The 25,164-nt window shown below is 49.2% G+C and overlaps 1 protein-coding gene across 14 annotated transcripts in view; it reads right to left on the minus strand.

Annotated features, from left to right (window-relative positions):
• The window catches only part of NLGN3 (neuroligin 3), a 64,953-nt gene that overhangs the window by 22,814 nt on the left and 16,975 nt on the right, over positions 1-25,164 (minus strand). For 7 of the 14 annotated variants that reach the window (XM_028715648.2, XM_028715643.2, XM_028715638.2 and 4 more), the window contains exons 2-3: positions 8,078-8,789; positions 6,756-6,815 (exon numbers count right to left, since the gene is read on the minus strand). In XM_028715648.2, coding sequence (XP_028571481.1) covers positions 6,756-6,815; positions 8,078-8,558 — 541 coding nt within the window. In that variant the 5' untranslated portion in view covers positions 8,559-8,789. Of the gene's footprint in view, positions 1-6,755; positions 6,816-7,641; positions 7,700-8,077; positions 8,790-25,164 lie in introns of those variants that run through there. The other 7 variants (XM_028715649.2, XM_028715644.2, XM_028715639.2 and 4 more) reach the window with 3 other exon arrangements.

Raw genomic sequence — 25,164 nt, forward strand, 5'->3', positions numbered from 1 at the left:
TTTCCAGGTGAGGCAAGAGGCTACTCACAGGGAGAAGGGCAAGCAGGGACATCTCCTTCAGGGTGCTCACCTGCCTGCCCTCTTCCAGGCAGGGGATTCTGGAAGTCAGGCCCGAGGAAGGCATGGGAAGAGAGGGGTTGATAGAACCCATGGGGACCCTCCACACTGCGGCTTCAGGTCAGGTACCCACCTGTTCCCTTCCTTATCCCAGGGGGGGGCGGGGATGACTCCAGGACTGATGCCCGAGTTTTGGGAGGTACCAGTTCCCTTGGAAAAGTCAACAACCCTCAAGAGACCAGAGGAGAAGTTGTGGGGGAAGGAGAGAGAACTGCCACAGTTGCCTTTGCCTGGGGAGGCAGTAGTGTTGGGTGCATTTATGGGCAGCAGCATATGTGATCAGTGTATGCCTTGTGATCAGACTCAAGTCACCGGTTGCTTGCACATGGGTGCCAGTGAACAAGAAGGCCCTCACTTGCCCATTGCCAACCACGCTGTACATGCACAATTCCAGTGTGTGTTCATGGGAGGGAAGGAGGGAGGGGAGGAAGAGGTGTGTGCGTGCACATTGGTGTGAGCATGCTCACATGCATGTGGCAGAGGCTGGTGGGGCAGTGGGAAGTCCTAGCAAGGGACAGAGAGAAGCACCCCATCTTCCCCAGGTTCCTGGGGATAAGAGGCTGTGTCCATCTCATCTGGCCAACAACTTGGTTGCTCATGGCAGTAGAGCCTTCTATGAACATATGAAGCTTCCTTGGAGTGTTGATGCACCAAGCCCAATATACCACCTACTCAGACTGGCAGCAGCTCTCCAGGGTATCAGGCACAGAGAGGGCGGGGGGGGGGGCTTTCCTGTCCACCTGTTTGATCTTTTCTACTGCAGTTGCCAAAGACTGGGACTTTCTGCATGCAATGCATAGATACAATATTCACCACAGGAAGGGCTCATTTAACTTTCCATCACTTTGCGGGGTGGTGTTGTGGAGGAGGCAGGCAGATTGCTACTTTAGGAGAACTGCGGAGAGGTAGTTCAGCAAGTTACTTCTTCGCCTGGCAAATCACAGGATGGCTCCTAGCAAGTTCACACGCATGGCACCACGGACGCCTTTTATTCTCTAATGCCTGAGCATTCTTCATGCGCTCCAGAAAGCATAAATGAGCCACTTGCTGAATCAAAGACATGTGTTCTAGTATGAGTAGCCCTTTCATCTTTTTTTTTTTAAAAAAAATTCCCTTATTTTTCACTTCCCTTGTGAATGCACACTCCGGAAAGCCACCTAGCACAAACTACCTTTCTAGTTTCCCTTGTCTGAGGCCAGCTTGGTTTTCCAAATGTAGACAGCCAAGGGCTCTTTGCCTTGCAGGCCCATCACTGGCATGGCTGTCAGGAGACAGCTGGGAACAGAAACTTGGCTGTGTTCATCTTAAAAGTTATTGCTTGCTGGAAAACAAGCAAGCCAAAGGATATGCAGAGAGGGAGCCATGGGCTCATGGAGCAGCCACAAGCAAAGACAAGCCAGCATATTTTTACCCAGAAGAACTAGGTTATCAGTTCAGCTTGCAGGACCCATTATGCTGCTCCCCACCACTGCCTCTGGAAGACAGAAAACCCTGACCTTAACCACCCACACAAGAGCACAGGCTAACAGCCCCAGCCACCTAGCCCTATATCACAGAAGCAATGAGTGACTTTTGTCAATTTGTTTTTCCAAGTTTTCATTTTTGCAATGTTCAGTGCATTGGTATTTCCACATCAGTTTGCAAAAATCTTTGGGGGGGGGGAGTCCTCATTTATCCTAATGTAAAGATTTTGCAAGCAGTTCCCCCAATGCAATACATTTCTGCATGTTATTTCCAGAAATACTGTATATGCATTTTGATGCAGATTTGCCCTTAGTTTCTGCTTCCTTGTGCACCTTTCTTTTGGCTGGAGAACTGCATTTCAATATGGAGGATAGCAGTGCTTTGGATTGCATACCGTCTTGGGAAGTATGAAGTACACAGGTTTGCTTTACAATGTGAACTAAACTGAATTTATCCCCTCCATTTCTACTCTGCACAGGTGTCACTGTGACTGAGCCACAATTCCCTGGTCAGAGGGGATCACCTGCCTACACACTTTGCAGCAAACCATTCTGATTTTCCAGGCTGCAGGCAAGCTAGTGGCAGAAAAAAAGGGCTACAGTTAAACTAGTGGCCCTGAGCACCACCATCTCTCTCTGGTCTGCTGCAACACAAATGGGCTCCCAATGCCCCCCCCCACCCCGGCCAAAGCCGTTGGCAACCTGAAATACTTGCACCACCGCACAAGGGAATCTGCGTAGAAAAGCGTGAGGCAGGGAGGTAAGAAAGACCCTGCAACGCTGGGGGGCAGGAGATAGGCTGGGGCCAGAACAAAGCCTTGCCTGGACTGAACAAAGCTCCCCTGTCTGCAGCCGCAGTTCAGATTCCAGGCCTGCTCTGTTGCCATGGAAACCAAGGCAGAAAGAGACTGCATTTCCCATCAAGGAGCACCAGAGTCCCTCCCGCCTTCCGCTCGCTCCTATAGGGACCTCTATCCTGCCGGGTCTGGGCACAACATCTACCCGTTTCCCCTCCTGTTGTCACCCCCCCTCTCCCCTCAAAAGGAGCAGACTTTTGGAGACAAGAGGAATCCACGGGAGGTGGTAGCTCCTTGTTCCTGCCACCACTCCTCTCCCCGCATCCCCGCTTGCTGCACGCAGGACATGGCAGCCTTTGGGGACCCCAGAAGGCCTGGCCATGGCACTGCATCATTCCCAAGGCCCGCTGCCGGCAGCAGAAATAGAAAGGCACACTCATGCACCCAGGGACCAGTCTCTGCTGATGGGCTGGGGCTGCTGCTGCTGCCACCACCACGGAGAACCAGGCAGAGATGGGAGATGAAGCTTCAGCTGCACCAGGCAGAGGAGACAGGCATGCAGGGGTGAAGGAGGGTAGACAAAAACCAGGGGCCTTGGCAAAAACTTCCCATGGCATCTTCAGCAACAAAGCGTGGCCCAGAGAAACAGCCCTTTTATTTGCAAATGCAGTCAAGAGTTGTAAAGGACATGCCTCCCTATTGTGCTCCAGACTGGGGCCTCAGGAATGGCTCATTACCCCACTGCCCTGAACTCCCTCTGTGTGTGCAAGTGCATGTTTGCAGCAGAGGGTACTCACCCTCCTACGTACTTGCCAGCCCAGTCCTGAAAGAGGGCGGGGGGGGGGGGAATGGTGCCACCCGACAGCCCTGGGCATCTCATTGCCTTCATTGGCTAGGTGAGTTCCTTTCCCTGAAGTGGAGAATGCAGCCTCCCTCCCCCACAGCCAGAGAGGGTGGGTGAGGAACAAGTAAAAATGATCCCAGTCATTAGAACATAACAAATCTCTCTACTTACAATCAGAATCAGAAGCATGCGTGTTTGTGTTTGAATGGAAGTGTGAAAGGCTATATTACTTGAAATGACCATCTTGGTTCCTTTGTTTGTGAATGGTGCACAATGGTGAGGCCCTCAACTTGAAATCTCACCACACAGGAGCAAAAACTAAGCAATTCATTGAAATGGCACAGAATCAGGGTTCATTCCAGTTTGCAGACTGATACGCAAGACTTGCGTGTCTCTTAAATAATTTGAAAGTTGTTGTTTCAAGTTAACTTTTACAGAGTAGCCAGGATGTAAGGACTAACAGCAAAGGACGCATGCAGCTTGCTTTAACCAAAGCCTTCTAAACAAGAGGCAAGAGACATGCAAGATCTCATCTTGAAGAACAGTAAAGGCTGCTGCCAGTGGAATGAAGGGTTTAACACTTTCTCCCTGCATTGCAGTCCTGATCAAAAACACGCCCCCCACAAGCTGCTGCCCAGGGCCACATTATTCCTGTAAAACAGAGAAGGACATAGACTCCAAAGTGGCAGTCAAGGGACATGGCCTCATGGATAACATTTCCGGCTGCTAGCTTCAGTCAAGTTTCTGCCCTTCCAGCACCAAAACCCCCAATGCAATTCTACTTCAGCATTAGTCAACAGAAAAGTTAACATTTCTGCAGATGAGCAATCCCCATCTCTTTCTCTCATTGGACTTCCTCTCAACAGACCTATAATCACAGAACCAAAGAACTGTAGAGTTGGAAGGGGCCCCAAGGGTTATCTCATCCAGCCCCCTGCAATGGAGGAATCAAAGAATCCCTGACAGATGGCCATCCAACCGCTGTTTAAAAACCTCTAATGAAGGAGAGACCACTGGCTTCCAAGGGAGTGGGTGCAACTGTCAAACAGCTCTTACAAGCTAATTCCAGTGAGTCTTTGAGCAAATATGGGAATACTTGCCCAGCTTGAAACAGTGGACACACCTGCACAGGGGAACACTGGAAGCTGTACCAAAGGGCTGGCACACCTTTCTTCAATGGGGTCTCAGTATTCGTGGCTATGCCTCCAATTTCCCCAGGTGCAGGTGACTTGGGAACCTGGCTGGGCCCATCTGAGATCAACCCCCCCTGGAGAAATCAGTGGAGTATTTCCACTGACACAGCTGTACCGGATATTTCAGTAAACTCAAGGATCCTGAAGGAGCCAAGTCTTGTTCTTCTGCAAAGTTTGTTTCCTAAGCTTGGCAAACTTTGAGGATAGTAACCTGCTCCCTCCTCCATCTTTTCCTTCAAATCTTGCCTTAAAACCCACCTTTTCTTCAAAGTCTTCAAGCACAATCTCCTTGTTCCCATCCTAGGCTGAGTACACAGACGCTCACATCCACAGTGTACATTTAAAGAACTCTTAAACAACTTTAACAGCCCTGGCTTCCCCCAAAGAATCCCAGGAACTGTGGTTTGTTGAAGGTACTGGGAACTGTGGCTCTGCAAGGGGTCTTTCAACAACTCTCGGCACCCTTAGAAAACTAGAGTTCTCAGGATTCTTTGTGGGAAGCCATAACTGTTTAAAGTGATATCACAGTGCTTCAAATGTAACCCTGGTATAATGTTATGTTCATTTCCCCACTTTAACCCATGCTCCCTTCCCCCGTTGCTCCTCCTTTGCTGAACATTACAACCACATCCTCCTTGGGGAATGTGACCTGTTCTCCTATCCTTCGTGATACACCATGCAAGTTCATTGCGCTGCCACAAAAACGAAGTGCACTTACATGCAGTTTGGGGGACTTTGACAACCTCCCAAGTGGTTTCCCCCTCTTCCACCACCCCAAGTGCTTTAGGTCTCTTGCCATGCATAGAAGGATATGAGCAGAGGACATTTCCAGGGAACTTCATTAGCTGTGGGGCTTCCACATTGACACCCCGGGGACTCAGTTGAGGAATAATGGAAATATATCCTGACAATATTTTTACTGTCACATTATCCATCTGGAAGCTGCCGCTCCATTGCTAAAGCTGGGCCAAATGCTTGCCAAGGAAGAAGGGAACAGGGTGTGCAGGCCATTCTGGGGCTTTGTGGATCTATGCCGATTTGGCAAGTGCTTGGAAGACCAGAGATCACCCTGAAGGCCCGTGCTGGGAGCCCCTCCAGGCAGAGCTGGATCTCCCCTCCCTGCCAGCCAGCCTTTCCTTGCCCACTTCTGCACACCTGGAGTTAACAGGCCCGGCCAAGGAGCTTCAGGAGGTGAGCCAGAGCTTTGAAGTGGCCATGACAATGTGCCAGCGCTGGCCCCTTGAGAAGCAGCCCTGGTGCCCAAAGAGATGCGGTCTGAATAGCCGGGGCAGGCAGAAGCTGGCGAAGCAAAGTGAGGAGTCCGAAGAGGACCAGGGCAGGGTGAGGAATGAGAGCAAAGGCAGCTTGCCTTGTAAAGTACCAGCTGAGGAAGAGAAGGCCAAGCTCACCGTGGCTCAGGTCAGGACCCCCTCTCAGAGGAGATGCACATGCTGCCTTACCCATCTCTGCCACAGCAGAAAGGAGGGGAGATAAGGAGGAAACCCACCCACCCCCAAAGCGAGGCGTGTTGAGAGGAGGGTCTCTTGGGGGAGCGCGTGAAAGAGAGGAAAGGCAGGGAGGGGGTTGCGGCTGGGTGCCCAGGTGTGTTTGGCAGCACAGCCCACCAAAGAAACTGGGGGGGGGCAGCAGCTCTACACAGGATGCAATGCCAGGACAGAGATGGCACAGGGAACAAGGCAGTTCCTATGTCAACCAGAGCCAGTCACGTCCCCCTAGCCGCACACCCAACATACAGAGCTCGGGGCCAGGGGGGGGGAATGCCAGTGGAGGGGGACAAACTCCATTTTGTATGGCCAAATTTCAAGCAGACCCCTGCCCCCTCTCCGCTTTGCTGATACGCTGCCCCCCCCCCCAAAGCGTGACATCCCTGGTCTGCTGCTGGAGAAGAAGCAGCATGGTTTTTCCAGAGACGGATGCTGTTGGGTGTTTCTCACAGCTCTGCCAGTGGGGAGGGCAAAGGGAACCCCCATATCTGAAGGCCCCTCCCCTCCCCAGATGACAGGCAGCCCACACCTACAGGGCAGCTTTGCATCACTAGGAAGACCAGCCCTGATCAGAGTGGGAAGGGCAAAGGGAGAGAGTGGGGTGTTCCAAGAGGGAGCCGCCTCCCTCCCAACAGAAGATGGACGGACAGAAAGACAGACAGATCCCCTCCCCTGTGAGCTCCAGAGGAGGGCCCTCCCCCTCCCTCCCAGAGAATGAGGAGGGGGGAACGCTGCTGTGGATGGGGCAGGCCAGGCGCCCCTCGCGCTCACTCCCTCTCTCTTGCCTCTCTCTGCGCCCCTCTTGCCAGCCCCGCCCCCCCCGGCTCGCTACCTACCTCCTTTCCTACATATTTTCTTGTTGGGTTTTCGGGCGCATTCCTTGGAAATCCGTTTTACTGTAAAATGAATAAAAGACTACAAAATAACAGGAGGCTCCAGCGGACGGCGCAGGCATGCAATCCAGCCTCATTGTAACCCCACCAGTACCCCACCACCCACACCCTGTCCCCCCTCCACCCACAGCCTTTCCCTCCCCCCACCCTTGGGACTGACCGCAGGAGGAAGGAGAGGGGGAAATTCAGGGTGGGGGTTGCTGCTGCTCTGGGAGAAAAACTCTGGAGCCAAGAAAAAGTGAGCTGGGAGGGGGGGAAGAGGGGAGGGCACGCTAAGCAGGAAGCTGCCACCTCACCCATGGGGGGGGGTAGGGGTCACTAGCCCTCCCCAGTGCTGCTCTGTACAAAGCCCCCCTCCCCGGCCCTGCCTTCCCCAATGTCTCTATGGCTGGGCTTCCCCTCCCCTTGTGGTGAGGCTGAAAAAAGGTCCTTTCCATGCTGTGCTACTTACGGTTGGAAGAAGGAGAACCCCCTGGAAAGGAAGGGTTAAAGCAGAAGGGCACCCAGCCTCACCACAAAGGGCCAGGCCCCCTTGCCCCCCCCCCCCATGCAACCCCTTGTCACTAACAGTGGCACCAGAGAGAGAGGGAAGTCCTGTAACTCAGCCTTGGTTTCTGGGGAGTTTCAGAAGCAATGCTGTCCCAGCAAGAAAGAGAAAAAGAGAGAAAGTAGGAAAGGGAAGAGAGGGAGAAAAAGAGAGACAGTCCCTACTCCCTGCCCTCTGCAGAATAAGAGCACATGAAACCTCAGAAAAGGTGGGAGGGAGAGAGAGAAAGAGAACAGGAAGGAGGGAACCCCAAACCAAACTCAGGGCCGAACCTGGCCGAACCTGGGTGCCCGGGAACCAGCCACTCGCCATGAAGATCTGCAGTCAGCCAGAGAGTTTTCTTTGTTTTTGTTTTGTTGTTGTTGTTGCAACACAAGAGAGGAGGCCGTGATGAGGATGAGGATGCCATGGCAGGAGAGGGGCATGACGGGCAGAGGCACAGCACATATGAGACAGAGAGAAAGGAGTGTACGCGGCAGAGAGAGAGAGAGAGAGAGGGAACAGGGAGAAAAAATGTCAGCCAGGAGGAGGGCACAATGCAAGCAGCGTGGGCAGAGAGAAGCATCTCCACAAACAGACAGACATGCGTTGGGCGGCCGGGGAGGGAGGAGCAGGAAGGGAAGGGGGTCAACGCTGGCATGCTGCAACCGCATGAGACCAACCACCGAGAAACAGAGAGCCGCCGCGTCTCCTGGAGGCAACCCCGCTGGGGACTCACCATCCTCAGTGGGGATGTAGATGTTGAGGTACAGGCAGTCCTCATTGGGGTCCTGGATGTAAGTGGCCACAATGTCCAGGTTCGAGGTGAACCAGATGGGCAGCATGATCTCGGGGACGGCTGTGTGGATGTTCTGCGGGCACACCGGGGAGAAGTGTGTGGCGTTGCGGATCCCCGACCAGGAGGGGGGTGGCTCGGGGGGCATGAACCGCTTCTCTCCGATGGGGGGCGCTGCATAGGGGACCCCCAGGTACTGGTCCACGGGCCCCAGGATCTCGCTGGGCAAGGGCACCCGCACGCCCCGCAGCTTCCCATAGTGCGTGTTGACAGTGGGAGAGTACGCCTGGCTCTCCATCTGCACCACGGCCGAGGCGAAGCTGAGGATCCACAGCGCCAGGCGGGCCTCCCAGCCGGTGGCAACTTCGGTCACTTGCAGAAAGGGGGAAAGGAGCGGTGGGCCTCGGAGGAGTGACCACCACATGGTCTGGGGAGGGTAGCACTGGAAGCCAGGCCTCAAGCAGATTCTTGGGGCTCACAGAACCCCCATGGCAGAGAGGGAAGGTTTTCTGAGAGGGGGTGGGGGGTGCGTCGTCCAGAAGCAAGGCAGAGCAAGGCAGGTGGCAGCCAGCGGGTTCGTCTTCAGAGTCCTCGGTGTGCCCACGACGACCTCTCCCTTTTGGCAGGTGCTGCAGCTCCTCCGGTGCTGATGGTTCTGCGAGGAGGAAGAAAAGGACACACAGGAGTTCAATAGCCACGGCCTCGTTGGGGGTGACATCAGGCACTAAACATGCGCTATATTCCAGCATATTTATAGAACTCGCTTTGAAGTCGTGTGGCAGCTCAAATACAATGCAGATATTAACTGTTAGGGGAAAATAAGTAAAACAGGGTAAGCTGCCATGTGAATGCAGCCTAAGATGCACTCTTGCTGATTATATCCCCAATCATTATACACTGCAGCGATGCCAACCTATCAGGAGGTCTATGCGCTACAATGAAAGAATTGGGACTTTAGCCTGGTGGCACCTAACATTTGGATCTCCCGGCTGCTTCATATCAGACAGGCACCAGACCCCCTCGACTGTCTTTTTTGCACCCTACTGAAGACTTTCCTTTTTTCAACAAGCCTTTTAAGTGGAGGCCCGTATCCTAGTCTGCAACCGCATTGGACTTTAAATGGCTTGTGTTTTTATCGTTGATGTTTTTATTGATGCTTCTATAATTTTTAAAAATTGTTAATCGCTTTATAGAATCATAAGGGTTGGAAGGGACCCCCGAGGGCCCTCTGCTCCAACCTCCTGCAATGCAGGGATCTCAGCTACATCATACATGACAGGTGGCCAGCCAATGTCTGCTTTGCGATAAACGAAATGGAACAAGATAAATAAGTAACGATAATTTATAGGTTCCAGGTGGTGAGCAACCTTTCAGAGAAACAAACGCTGCATGCCCCCCAAGGAGTATGCCCCCACTGAGTGGAAAGGGCAGGGCAATTCTGCTCAGAGCAGCAGAGGTGTAGTCCAAACAGGTTGGCCTGGTCAAGCAGAACAACCCCTGCAATGGCCGGAGACCACACTACTGCTTTGCCAGCCCAACCTGCCCAGGTGCCTTGAAAAGCCTATTATGGGGCTGGTCGGACCTATATAACTGTTGCCCCAGGCTTGGATCCTTCATCTGAGCAATGTAGCTATGAAAGGAGGTGCTGAGCCAGGGGTAGGGAGCCTTCCTTTGGGGCTTCAAGGGAACAATCAGGAGGTTAAAATGTGCTCCTGGTTGTTCCTTTGCTGGTCTATGGTGCACTCCCACCCACATATTAGCTGAAGGGTTATGGGAAGTCACAGAAGTGCAGGGGAAGCTGCTTCTCCTCCCAGGATTGCTCCTTGAATTTCCAAGAAAACCAGAGGTTCAAAGAGGTTCAGGTGTTGCTGTGCTTTCAAGCCTGATTGCCAGGACTACAAAGTGCAGTGTGAGCCTGTTTTGAAAGCATTTTGTAAATAGTCTACTAATAGATCATTCCACAGTCTGGCCCTAGCTAGTGGGAGAGACGGATTAGAATAAAAAAAGTAGAAGAGGGGCTTCAGGTTTCTTTGGGTCCAAAAGATCGCATTTTTAAGGTGAAAACGGAAGCATATAAGCAAAAGAGTAAGGGTATAGCGACAAAGCATCAAGGTAACAAGTGAGTTAAGCAGCTGATTATGTGCAACAGCAGGGCAAAGATGTGAAGGCAGTTCCTCCTCAAAGTGTCCTAACAAATCCCAGGCTTGCAGGTAAATCGACCCAATAAGCTACAGAAACATATATGCAGGTGGAAAGTCAATGGGGGCATGGGATCTATTTTGCACAGAATGTCACATGTACAGTGACCTGTCCGCTGAACAGAAGTCGTGTGTGTGTGTGCTCAGTGCAATGAGCTTCTAGTCTTCAGGGAATAAGATTGTTCCTCCTGAGGCCACCAAGGGTGGCCGACCTGGAGAAGCTGAGAGAGGCAGAGAGGCTGTTGGGTGAGGCCTCTAGGGTTGTGATGGCTTGTGTCCGGCTCCCACAGTATGACAACTTCCTTGCTGCCATGGAGAACAAGTGTCTTGGTGAAGGAGAGCATCAACTGAGGTGAAGAAGTTATTATTCCTTAGCAGGGACTCATTCTTTGGGGAGGGGGAGCAAGTCGTTAGCCTCTCATGCCAAGGGTTATCCTCCAGAGGCTGGAGCTTTCCTAGTAATGGAAGGAGCCCACCATTAGGGACACAGGTAGCCTGTGTTTGTGATGGGTGTGCAGATTGCAACCTAACAGGCCTGCCCTAGTTGTAGATGTCATAGGTAATCTAAACAGCCTGGTGGATAGTGCTCAGGAGTAGTGTGTGGTCATGGTCCATGTTAGGGAGTTGGGGAAATGTTAGTTGTGCTGTCCAGGAAGCAAAGTATACACTAGTGGCCAAAATTGTGGAAACCTTTTGGGGAAAGTGTATTTCTGAGGTTTGATGCCTCACCAACACCACTTTTTTGGAGTAATACCATAAAATTATATATCAGTGGAAAGATATTTAATGAAGAATGTAATGCAGCAAGGTTTCTTCAATTTTCTGTATCCTATCAAAAGTTATAGCCAAATAACCAGAAAAGGGAGGCACAACTTGCTTAGGTTGATATGCAGTAGCTTTCCTTCATTTGAATGTAACCAATGAGCAGGAGTGTTTAGAGAGCCAATCAGGTGTTATGAGCCATCAAACCTTGGAAATACATTTTTCCCAAAAGGTTTCCACAATTTTGGCCACTAGAGGAGGCTGCTAGGTAGGAGGTTGGTAGCCAGAACCTTCAGGGTAGCTTTCTCAGAGTGCTTCAGGTGTTCACATGCAGAACCAGCTAGACAGGCACAGAGATGCAGTCTCAAAGCATGGATGAGGTGGTGGCATCTGGGGGAGAGGTTAGTATTGGTTAAGTTACTGGGCAATGTGTTCAGATGAATGGGCCTGTGCAAAAAAGATGGGCTCCACTTGAACCAGGACAGAGCCAGGCTGCTGTACTTAAAACCAATAGATTTTAAACTGATTGCGGAGGGAGGTTTGGAACAAATTATCCTCACCCACCCCCAGAATGAACGTGAAAGGGTTGTGGTGGTTTTGATGCACCAGGGGCACCTGGAGGTACGGTCCGCAAACAAGAGGTAGTGATGGCCACCAAATCGGATAGCTTTAAAACAAGATCAGATAAGTCCATGGAGAAGAAAGCTACCAGTGGCTGTTTGCCACAACAGCTATATGTTCTCCCTCTACCATCATAGGCGGTATGCCTCTGAATACCAGTTGCTAGGATCCCAAGTGAGGAGAGCGCTGCTGTGCTCGGGTCCTGCTTGAAACCACTATATCAGAATCTCTGCTAGAACAGAGTCAAGGAAGCTATTAGAGGTAAGAAGACTTCCTTCAGAGAATGGACATCTTGCCCAAGAGAGAAGAAAAGGAATGTGGAATTTGGCAAAAAGAAATGGAGACAGACAATAAGGGGCGCAAAGAAAGATTTCAAGGAGCATATAAAGACTTACAACATAAAAATTATTTAGACACGTTAGTAGCAGGAGACCAGTTAGAGAGGTGGTTGGACCTTCGGATTACACCGGAGTAGAAAGAGTGCTCAAGGAGGAAAAGGAGATTTTAGAGAAGCTGAATGAACTCTTTGCATCTGTCTCCACAGTGTGAAATGCACCCTTATTGACAAATTTAAAATTGACAAATCACTGGGTCCAGATGGCATTCACGCAAGAGTTATTTAAGAATTCAGATGTGAATTTGCCGAGCTTCTAACAAAACTTTGTAACTTGTCTTTAAGATCAGCTTCCGCACCTGAGAGAAGTGGCCAATTTAGCATCTGCTCTGGGAAACTGGAGGTATGCATTATTAACGATAGTATCATAAAAAACATAGACGATCCACTGCACTGAAGCAGACCACTCTCACTAACCTTTTAGAGTTCTTTGATAGCTTCAATAAGCGCATAGAGGTGATCCAGTCAACACTGTGTCCTCAGAATTTCAAAAAGCTTTTGATACACTACCTCACCTAAGACTCCTGAGTAAGCTTAGCAGTCATGGGATAAGAGGAGAAGTCCTCTTATGGATCAGTAACTACTTAAGCAAAATGAAGCACAGAGCAGGAATAAATGGTCATTTCTCCTAATGGAGGGATGTAGAATGCCAAGTCCCCTAGGGATCAATACTGGGACCTGTGCTTTTTAACTTCTTCGTAAATGATCCCGGATTGGGGGTGAGCTATGAGGCGGCATATGTGCTGATGATACCAAATTGTTCAAAGAGGTGGGGTTTTTTGTTTTGTTTCTTGTTTTAACAAAGGGATTGTAAGGAGCTCCAAAATGACCTCTCCAAACTGTGTTGGCAGCAATATGGGAAATGCAGTTCCATGTAAACAAGGGTAAAATGGTGCACAATGGGGCAATACCCCTCCCCAAGTTTGAACATACAGGTGTACCTCCGCTTACATATCCCTCTGGATACGTAAACTTCGGGATGCGAACACGGCAAACTCAGAAGTATTTTTCCGGGTTTCGCCCTGTGCGCATGAGCAGAAGTGCTCTACTCGCCTCACGCATGCATAGAAGCGCTAAATGATGCCACACGCATGCGCAGAAGCGGTCCTCTGGTTGCAAATTCCTCAGGATGCCGTCGGACCTCCAGAATGGATCCTGTTTGCAACCGGAGGTACCACTGTACTCTAATCAGGTGCACCAACTCCTAGGGGTGGAGGGGTTTTTGACCCCTCAATATTTGCTGGCAGGGGGCCAGCCCTCCTCAATGTTGAGGGGGCAGAGGACGACAAATGCAGTGCGGTTCAGTGGCTGACTCCTCCTGAGCACAAGAGAGGAAGCCCTGCCACACTGGGCTCTGCACTAGGACTCCTCCCAATGTCATGTGTGCATGACATCATGCACATGCGACACAAGTCAGGCCCCCAATCTTGGGCACGACACAAACGCTATCTGAACTGGTGGTGAATAAGCAGGAACTGGGGTGACCTTAAAGTCACAGCGGACAGCTTAGTAAATATGTTGACCAGTGTGTGGCACTTGCTTAAAAGAAATAGCATATTTGGGATTATTAGGAAAGAGATTGAAAATAAGCTGCCGCACTTCTTGTAACTGCTTTTCTGGTTCCCGTCCAAACCGATTTGCTTAAAGGTACATCAGAACTCTCTGTGTTCCTTGCTCCCCATTGTTACCTGGCTGCATGTTAAAGCCTTTGATGAGCTCTGTCGTTAAACCAATGTCTATTTGTTTAACAAATATGCCACTTTTCACAGAGCTCACTTCTGAGTAGAAAGGTTTAGAATTACCCTGTAAGATTCTTTTAAAAAAGATTCTCAGTTCCTCAATGAAGGCATGAGGAACAGTAGTATTAACACCCCACTCAAATACCTTTCATTAAAAAAAATCTCCACCTTTCCCTCTCCATCATTATCTGGCTGCATGCTTAAGGCTTTGAATAGTTCTTAAGCCAATCTACCTGTTTAACAAATATGCCACTTTCTCAGAAGTAAGTAGCACAGAATTCAGTGGCACTTTGTTTTTCATAGGCAGGTATGGGGCAGCAGAGCAGAGATCAATAAAGACATTTTCAAGCTTGGCAGAGATCAGAGCTCAACAATAGAACTGAGATTGCTAACAATGTTTTTTGTGATGGGCTGAGAGGTACCTCTAATGCAGGGGTCCCCAAACTAAGACCCGCGGGCCGGATAAGGCCTGCAGGACTCGTTTATCCGGGCTGCGGCGACCCTCGCCACCTGCTGCCGCCACCCGCTCTTACCGGTGCTGCGCTGCGTGGCTGCCCACTTCCAGGTCCGAGGAGCACCGGAAATAGCTTGTGCTCCTCCGACCCGGAAGTGCGCCGGAAATTGCATGTGCACATGCATATAGGCATGCGCTCCCCCACCCTCTGGCCCACTGCGTGATTGGTGCTGGAGACACCGGCCCGAGGCGCGGTAAGTTTGCTGACCCCTGCTCTAATACAAACTGCATTTTGGAACTATCCCAGGCGGCATGACCAAAAAACCACGAGCGTTAGCTGAGCACAGACAAGAAACAAGCCCCATCCCCAGCTGGGAATCACAAGTGGGGAGAGGTGCTGTTGCACAGAGGTCCTGCTTTCACACCTCCCATTAGGACATTTGATTGGCCACTGTGAGAACAGGATGAGGGACTACTAGACAAGTCCTCTTTGGCTGTGATGCAACAGGGCCCTTGTTATGTTCTTATGGCAGTCACGAAGGCCTAAAAACTTTCCCTGCTGACTCTCCTTAAGACAATTTCAGTAGTCTAATTCAGCATCTCTCATGGCTCGGTGGTCTCAGCTCACACATAACACTAAGTTATGGTTCATTATACCTTGGTTTTGTACTATGTGTGGACACTGCCTAGTGGCCTAACCATGGTTTGTTTACTGCCAACAGACGTGACCTGAAGCTGTGGCTTGTTGTTTGCTTATGAACCTTGCTCTGCTTTAATTATGCCCTTCCTTTAACCATGGTTTGTTTGGTGCACGACCCCGAATGCTCACCAAGCTACAAAGTTCACAAGGCAAGAGTGGCCAGAAAACAAAACAAACTCTAGGGAAATAAGCCATGGTTTGTTTGACCATCTAGTTTCTTAATTTTATGAGCAAACCAGGGGTAGTTTCCAACGGTGCTCAGAATAGACCCATTTAAAACAAGTTTGTAGTTTTTGATGTTGTATTGTGTTTTTATCTTCTTCTTTTTTGGGAGCCACCCAGGGTAGCGGGTGGCACTGTGGGTAAAAGCCTCAGCGCCTAGGGCTTGCCGATCGAAAGGTCGGCGGTTCGAATCCCCGCAGCGGGGTGCGCTCCCATTACTCAGTCCCAGCGCCTGCCAACCTAGCAGTTCGAAAGCACCCCCGGGTGCAAGTAGATAAATAGGGACCGCTTACTGGCGGGAAGGTAAACGGTGTTTCCGTGTGCTGCGCTGGCTCGCCAGATGCAGCTTTGTCACGCTGGCCACGTGATCCGGAAGTGTCTCCGGACAGCGCTGGCCCCCGGCCTCTTGAATGAGATGGGCGCACAACCCTAGAGTCTGGCAAGACTGGCCCGTACGGGCAGGGGTACCTTTACCTTTACCTTTACCTTTACCAGGGTAGCTGGGGCAACCCAGTCAAATGGGTGGCATATAAATAATAAGCTGTTATTACTATTGTAATGCATGTAAGTTAGTCATGTCCATTAATTTAAACAAGTTTACAGCGGTACCTCGGGTTACATACGCTTCAAGTTACAGACGCTTCAGGTTACAGACTCCGCTAACCCAGAAATAGTACCTTGGGTTAAGAATTTTGCTTCAGGGTGAGAACAGAAATCACGTGGCAGCGGCGGGAGGCCCCATTAGCTAAAGTGGTGCTTCAGGTTAAGAACAGTTTCAGGTTAAGAATGGACCTCCAGAACGAATTAAGTTCTTAACCCGAGGTACCACTGTATTCTGAGTAGAACTTGCACTGGATACAACCCCAGGGCACTGCTTCTTATTCTCCCTGAGAGTCTATTGCTTTTATTTAAAAATATGTATAGATCACAGTTATGATCAGAACACTTTCAAGGCAACCTGCACACAAATAAAAATGCAACTTTTAAACAGTGATAAAAGAAAATGCAATACAAAACTTTCAAAACAACCATAACACTGATATAACCAGGAACAGCACGTACATATCTAGCATGGAAACAAAAGACACTTTTAGCAAATCCGTCAAGCAAAAGGAGTACAGTAAAGCAAAGGGAATAATACTTGTGAGAACAAGTGGCTATTCAAGGCCATTCTGAAATCCTGAAATGTGGCAACTTTACGCAGGTCAGCTAGAAGCGAATTCCAGAGCTGTGGGGTCAAAAAGCCTTCCTATTCCTCTCTGTAAAATGCTTTGAGAAAGACTTGACCTGAAAAGCAACAAGCAATTAACTGGAGTCAATCAATCAATGAACGAATGACCCAGGGGCAAGAGAGATGTATTCTGTACATGCTCATATGCCTTCAGCATAACTCTGTAAGTTTCAGGGCTAATCCTGCCAGCTGAGTTTAAACCACTATCCACAGTTTTGCACTAGGCAGAGTTTGCAATGTGTTTGCATGGTTCGCAATGTGACGCATGGTTCGCGCCAACGAAACTGAATCCATGAGGACACAACCACAGCTCAGAGCCCCCACAAAAGCAGCTCCTGGTGGGTTCCTACATATCTTATTACCTTGCCTCTAAGTTTTGCACATGGAGGGGTCTCTCCCTAACCCACTGTTCTGATCATTATTCCCCTGGATCATTTTTACCGAACAAACAGCTTTAGTTACAGGTAGGTAGCCGTGTTGGTCTGCCGTATTCGAAACAAAACAAAACAAAAAATTCCTTCCAGTAGCACCTTAGAGGCCAACTAAGTTTGTTATTGGTATGAGCTTTCGTCTGCATGCACACTTCTTCATGAAAGCTCATACCAATAACAAACTTAGTTGGACTCTAAGGTGCTACTGGAAGGATTTTTTGTTTTGTTTTTGTTTAAACAGCTTTAGTGTCCCACAAGGCTAACACAATTTAAGCACTTGACTGGCTTCACTCAGGTGTCTGAAGGTACAATTAGCATCCTTAACTTCACCTTGGAACCAGCCCAGTACCTTCTTGCTCACCTCCCCCGTCACTCGTTAAATGAGGTTTTTGGCCTGTGTCCTTAGTAAGTCCAAATCTCAGATGCAAACATTATGTTCTTCCGCCTTATATTTTAGATAAAAGCTTCGCCATGCCAGGATTTGTTATTTTTTTATTTTTTTTTAAGATCTCTGAATCTGGCAGTGTGAGATGTGTTCCTGTGAGACTTTGTGCTTTACAGAGATGCCAGCCAGGACATGCAAAGCAGATCAAGTGACACATCTTAAAGCTTATTAAGTTATATATTTTGGAGCTTGGGCAGGAAAGCATCCATCAGTCTACATCAGACAGTGGCTCACCAGTCCAGAAAATGGAAACTTGGTGCTTAGTAGGAAGAAACTGTTCAAAGGAGTCACTAAAAAGAAAAAAAAAGGCTTCTGATAGGATAGGTATTTTCACTCTGCACGAACTTTATCCAACTTACGTCTTCTTGAGTTGGAATTTTATAGATGGGGAGGCGCTGGGATTTTAAAACCTCTTAAAAACGAACACTGGCCTACCTGCAGTACTGCAGTTGTAAGGCATGCCAAGATAATGCACATGACGTGCACTTGGGGAAAGCACACCATATATTGATAGCCAGAGTAGCATAGTGGTGAGTGCTGGGATAGAAACCTAAGAACCTAATAAGAGCCTGCTGGGTCAGGCCAATGGCCCATTTAGTCCAGCGTCCTGTTCTCACAGTCGGTGACCAGATGCCTGTGGGAAACCCGCAAACAGGATTCGAGCACAAGAGTCGCTCTCCCCTCCTGTGGTTCCCAGCAGCTGGTAATCAGAAGCATTACTGCCTCCCGCTATGAAGGCATAGCCTGGCCATCAGGGCTAGCAGCCACTGAAAGCCCTCTACCTCCATGAATGTGTCTAATTCTCTGTTAAAGCCACCTAGGCCGGTGGCCATAACTATGCACCACACGAAGAATCCTTTCTTTCATCCACCCTGAGTCTTCCAACATTCAGCTTCATTGGATGTCCCCAACTCCTGTCATTATTCTCTAAACTAAAAAGTTTCAAACACTGCAACCTTCGTTTATAAGAGAGCTGCTCCATCCCCTTGATAATTACGCTTGCCGTTTTCTGAAGCTTGGGAAAGCAGAGAAATCCCTGCTCAACTATGAAGTTCACTAGTTGGCCTTGGGCCAGCTGTTATATCTCAGCCTAACCTACTTCACAGGGTTGTTGTGAGGGTAAAATGGAAATGGGGTGGGTGGGAGAACCATTTATGCCACCTTAAACTCCCTGGCAGAAAGACGGATAGAAATGCTGTAATAAAAGAAATCAATAAATAGACAAATAAACATGAATATTATTACTGATGACGATGGCAATGGCCCATATTCTAGGCCCTGCCATGGGCCCTCATTATCTGCCGGCTCAACCCCTCCTCTCTGGGAGGCACCTGGTGCAACCATCCCTCTCAATGCCAGGGAAGCAGTGGAACCAGGTCAGTGTGACAACTTCAAGAACAATTACAACAGAAAGTAAACACACCTGCCTTTGGCAGCCCTGGCGATAAGGGGGAGGGGAAATTCATTGATCTGGGAAGACATGGGGTGGTGCAGAGTTTGGATGGGTTGGGCAGGGAGATGCCAGCGAGACAACCAGTCTGCTTAGACCGGCAATGCCAAACCTCACCTACAATCACCCCGAAGCATCTCAGCATCATGCAATGAGCAGCTAGGCAGGTTTCCCCTCACCCCAGACAACAGCTGCCTTCTGCAAGGAAGCAGGCAAAGGGAAAGAAGGAAGTGCAGGTTGCAAAGAAGGGAAGCAGAGAAATCAGGAAGTCAGGAGAACCCTGATGAAAATGGAAACAGACGCAAAAATTGCTAAAGTTTGATTTCTTGTCCAGCAGAAAAGAAACTATTCCGGCGAACACTGGCTGGTATTCGCTGTAGGGGGTGGAGGGGTTAAAGTCCACAAATTATAGTGGGGGTGTGTGTCCCCATTTAAATTGCGCGTCCTTAGCATTGAACTAAATGGCCTTTGCATAGAAAGGAATGGTGTGGAATTAATTACGTCATTCATTATATTAAATGCACAGCTTACATAAATAATTAGGTGAATTACATTAAATAGCAGGCAATGAGATGAATAACGTTGTATTTGGCAGGCACCAAACTGCAGTGGAACAAAACAGTGATGGTTGTGAATGGAAATAGCTGCTGCCTTATATCCCTACGGAGAAATACATGTGGAGAAGTCCACCATCTCTCCTTTGGTGAGGCCGTAAGAGGACGAGGTGGAAGGGCCAAGCCAAACTGCTTAAATTGTGCCCTATGTAGCAGGTGGGGACCACTGCGGACCAAACCACGTGAGGCTTCCCCACCGCCACTGCTAGAACAATAATACCATTGTACAGATCTGTGGTGCAAGGCGCACCTGGGATACTGTTCACAGTTCTGGATGCCTCGTCTGAAAAGCAGTAAGGTAGAGCTGGAAATGATTCAGAAAAGGGCAGCCAAAATAATCAGCAGGATGGAGCAACTCCCCTATGAGAAAAGATAATAACATTTGAGGCTTTTTTGTTTAGAGAAAAGCAGAGTGAAAGGAGACAGGACAGACGGGCTTATAATTATGTATGTTGCAGAGAAAGTGGATTGGGATAAGATTTTTTTCCTTTTCTCTCTCTCCTAATATGAGGGACATCAAGTGAAGCGGGATGTTGGAAGGTTAAAGAAAGAGTCCTTTTTTCACCCAGCAAATAGTTCCAACAACGGCATTCACTCACAAAGGACATAGTGATGTCCACCTACTTGGATGGCTTTAAGCAGTAGACAATTTCATGCAGGACAAGGCTATCAGTGGCTCCTAGCAATGATGGCTTTGCTCTGCCACTGCAGTTGGAGACAATTCTTCTGAATGCTGCAGGACGGAAGAATGCTCCTGCACTTTGGTGCTGTGCCCCATTGTGCCCAGTAGCCATTTGAGAGCCCTTCATGTGTCACATAATTAAACTGTGGAACTCGCCGCCACAGGAAGCAGTGAAAGCGGCCAACCTTTAAAAGGGGATTTAGATAAATTAATGAAGGTGGCCATGACTATGGTAGCTATGCTCTGCCTCCACTGTTGGAGGTGTTATGCCTCTGAATCCCTGCTAATGGGAACTGCAGGTTGGGAGAGGGCTGTTGCGCTCGGATTTCCCAAAAGAGGCCCCTGGTTGGCCCCTGTGAGAACAGGGTATTGGGCTGGATGACCCACTGGGCTGACTCAGCAGGCTCCTCCTACGTTCTTGTGAGGGCGCTGAGACACAGGAGATGATGGGAGGAAGACATTAATTTCCTTGAATCCGGCAGATGATTCTTTGGGGAGGGCTCAAAAGGGCTCCGCCAAGCTGCTTCTGAATTACTGGAGCATGAGAAAGTGGCCTGCCGGCTGCAGAGGCAGCTCTGGGCAAGTGGCGCTTGCTCGCATCTAGAGCGGCTCCATTGAAAGCAGCAAATGTGGGGTAGCGGAGTGGCCGGGGTGGGGGCGGGGAAGCAGACCCGAGGAGCTTGCGTTGCAATGGAGCCAGGACTGGGCCAGGACGAAACCCAGGGAAGCATGCTCGGTGCTGAGCACCACCATGCCATTGGTGCGAACAGGGTCAGCCAGAGAGGTGAGGAGTGCTTCCAGGCAGAGGGCTGCAGCTGGCCAGGTGGCAGCCCTGCTGACCCAGGTTCAGCATGGTCCAAACAAACCATCCAAATGCTCTTATCTCCATTGTGCACAAGCTGGCAGGAGAGATGCCTCCCTCTCCTCCTCTTGTTCAGTGCCTGCACGTGCTCAGAGGCCACGGCCTACAAAGGAGGTGGGGGGACATCTTCCAGCCCCAGAGGCCACATTCCATTGTGGGCAGCCTTCCAGGGAATGAACAACAGATTGGACCCTTCCCTATGCATGGGAGGCTACATTGCAACCACATGCGAAATCCAGAGGTTTCCACATCAACACACCCCTCTCCCCATCTGTCCAGGCATGGCCTTCAGAGACTCCCAGAACCTGGCAGTGTGGCTACAGAAGCACCACTTGCCTAGGCCAGGGGTTCCCAAGCTGTTTCCTCTGGGCCATGATTTCGGAATGAAAACTTTCTCGTGCCACATTGATTTTTTAATTGGTAAGAAATACATTGGAAAAACAAAAAAGGAGCAACTCCGATCAGGGCTCAATTTATACAACACAGAACACAACTACTCCGATCACGGAGCATCAGAAAGTATAAAAACAAAGCAGGTTACCTAAGAACATGAACTGCTCCCAAAATATAACTATAAATGAGCCTCTTGCGTATGTACCTTAAGTATGTAGACAAACTCAGTGAGAGGTGTGAACTTGCTTTTGCCGGGTGATCTCATTTATACGAGGTCTAATTTGAGACAGTCAAGCTCTCGTCTCCTCATCAACACAAAGGAGCCTTTCTCTTTTCTGATCATTCACATGTTCGCAACAAAATGTTGTGGAGAACTGTAGAAGAATAGACAATGCCATTCTCCAGCACTCTGAATGGTGGCACCGGATCACAACCAGGATTGTCCACAGTATCCCTTGATGCTCTCATTTTGGGGGAAAATTAAACTCTATCCATATTCTGAAAATAAAAATATTTTCATACTATACTACACTGAAATGTTTAAACGTTTATTTGATTGTCTTAGAATCTTCCTGCCACGTTTGCCATTCTCTCCTGCTGCACCCTTTGAGAACCACTGGCCTAGGAAACTGCCCAGCAGGAAACCCCAGTAAGACAGGGCAAGAACTGGGAACAAAGGAAATCTGCCTAATACTAGGCTGAACTATTCATCCCGCTAGCCCAGGACTGTCTACTCTGACTTGAGGCTGCTCCCTAGGACCTCAGGCAAAGAAGAAGGGTCTTCCCTGGTGCCGGCTACCTGGAGGTGCAGGGGGTTGAACCTGGGGCCTTCTGCACCCAAAGCAGGTGATCTCAGTGGTGGCTGGTGACCATAGGGACTGGGGGAAAGCAGGGAGGCCAGCTGTAGGGGGAGCTGGAGACAAAGGCAGCCAGAGCCAAATGGTTCTCGTTTTATCCTTATCCCCGTGCTCCTCCCTGCTGAGTTCTGCAAGGGCAACACTGGGACCAAGAAGGAGGAAGTGGGCAGGAAGAAAGCAAGTGAGCTTGAAGGAATCAAGAGGGAGGTTGGTGAGGCAGTGCTCCGTTTGTCCTAATGGAACAGCTTCCATTGGGTGTGCTGCCCCCAGAGCTATGGTTCCCTCTCCTAGCAAGTTTGCGACACTGAGCCCCAAAACTATTGTTACCATATTGGCACAAATATAAGCCACACCCGAATATAAGCTGTGCCTTTAAAACTGGGGGGAGGGGGAGAAAAAGAAAAAAATATCCAAATATAAGCCAGTCACTTCCTTGCTGCTTCTGGCTGCATACTGGGTGGTGGGGAGCTGCGTTGTTGGAGGTCTTTCCCCTTCCTGGCCTTGGGGGAGAGGATGGGGGACTACATACGGGGCAGGCACCGCTTTGCTGCGCTCATGCCACTGTTTGCCCCGTGCTCCTGGCTGCACACTGTAAGATCGCAAATATAAGCCACACTATAACTTTTCAAGGTCGAAATTTGGCAAAAAGTGAGGCTTATATTCAGGCCAATACGGTACAAGGTGACATCTCCACAAGCCAACCTGTTCCAGAGGAGTCTGGTGCAGCAAAATGGCATGTCAGGTTTGCAACTCATTGCTCCTGCCTGTCTGCCACTTGCTCTTCTGTGAGTGCTGCCTGCAGGAACACAGCCACCTTCTTCCAGTCACAATGGAAGAGGGGAAATCTTGGCTGCACACACCCCATACATTTAAAACATGTACTCCCACCCCCAAGTATCCTGGAGACTGTAGATTGCTAAGGGAGCTGGGAACTATAGCTCTATGCGGGATAAGCTACAGTTCCTAGGAGTCTCTGGCGGGACATGCTTTAAACACATGGTTGGCATGCAGCCCTTGTGTCACCCTGCAAAGTGAGGACAATGCTATTTCCCACCTCCCACCCATGAAAATGGTAGCAAGTGCTGGAAAATTCACAGGTTCCAGCAGTAGCAGCAGCAGCAGCTGGTAAATAGATGGGCTGTTTAAAATGGCGCAAGGGCAGGGGAATGGACTTGTGGCGTATCTGCCCACAATGATGCCATAAGTGCTGTCCAATAGGTGCCAAGGCAGCCAGTCCCCAGGGCAAAAGGCTCTTTCCCGGCAACTACATTTAGCAGTCTTGAGTGCTCGGGAGAGAGGGGGAGAGGGTTTCCTGACAATGGGACATCTAGGTGGATTAGGGACAGCAGTGCAGTCTGCTTGGAAGGGAGAAACCACAGAGTCTGTGAAAGCCCCAATAAATGTGGCATTGTCTGGTATATCGCAATCATTACTTTGGGAGTGGGGAGGCTGAAAACTGGCGCCCCCATTGTAAGAAGGAGCTGTTTAGTCCGGCCTTCTGATGGATGCCTTTTAAGAGCAGCTACAACCCCCCCCCCCCCCGAAGGATGTTCCTTTTTCAATGCTGTCATTCCTTAGGTATTTCAGAAAGCCAAAGGCTTTTCCAAACTAATGAATAGCTTTGCACATCTTTCCATCAGGATAACAGTCCATTTATTTATATTGTGGCTGCATGTAGCCCAAGGTGTTACCACCTCAAAAAACCCACTCCTGTCCCTAATCTCAGCTGGAGGAGTAGCTCCTGGTGAAGAGGCACCAAGCTCTAAAGAAAGGCACAAATTATCAGTGTCCACCTTAATTTCCTTGCTTAAGCAGACTCCCTACTTAACCTCAAGACACAAGCCCCAGCCTACCACTTCTCTGTTGCTGAGTAAAGCAGCCATTTGGTGCCCTCAGTTAAGATGGCCACCATTTCTTCACAGCCATTGGAGAGCACCCTAGAAGCACTGGATCTCAGCCTTTGTGAAGGCAGTAGGCAAGGAATTGCCCTGAAGGGACATGGCTGAAACTACAGTTCCACAGAAAGCATGTTTGGTCTTTGTTTTAAGACTGCCCGCCTACACAACAAATACACTGTTTTAACTGTGGCACACATCCTACCTTTAAGCACATGGCTTCTTCCAAAGAACCCTGAGGGCTGTAGTTTGTTGAGCATGCTGGAAATTGTAGTTCCATTGGGGGGGTTTTAAACTACAGTTCCCAATATTATCTGGGGGAAGCCACATGCTTTAAATACATGAGCTGCACACAGTGTCTAATGCCTGGGTCAGAAAAACAGCTATGGTAACAATGACAAACAAGCAGTTATGACCAAAAACAAACAAACAAACAATAGATATAAAGATTTTTTGGAAAGTAAGACTCCTAGGTGGTTGTCGCCAATGGAAGCCAAAGCCGTGAAAAAGCTTAATATGGAATCCAAATGGCCGAGATACTCGGAAATTTTAGAACAAGAAGGGGACAGGTGGAAATTGCAGAGTTATGAGAAACTTAAAAATAAGGTGCAGGATTGGTTACATTATTTTCAAGTAAGAGAGGCCTATAATTTGGACAGGAAAAATGGCTTCCAGGTGGAAAAATCAAAGTTGGAAACAGAATTGTTAGAACCCAATGCTAAGATACTGTCAAGAATGTATGATTTGCTGTTGAAATGGAATACTGAGGATGAAACGGTTAAATCGGCTATGATAAAATGGGCCCAAGACATTGGTCATAACATTATGTTTGCTGACTGGGAACGGTTGTGGACCACCGGTATGAAATTTACGGCATGCAGTGCCTTAAGAGAAAATATTATGAAAATGATTTATAGGTGGTACATGACACCAGTCAAGCTTGCAAAAATTTATCATTTGCCCGATAACAAGTGCTGGAAATGTAAAGAAACTGAAGGAACATTCTTTCACCTTTGGTGGACGTGCCCAAGGATTAAGGCGTTCTGGGAAATGATCTATAATGAACTGAAAAAAGTATTT

Source organism: Podarcis muralis, chromosome Z, assembly GCF_964188315.1.
Source record: "Podarcis muralis chromosome Z, rPodMur119.hap1.1, whole genome shotgun sequence".
In the NCBI taxonomy this organism is placed as follows: Eukaryota; Metazoa; Chordata; class Lepidosauria; order Squamata; family Lacertidae; genus Podarcis; species Podarcis muralis.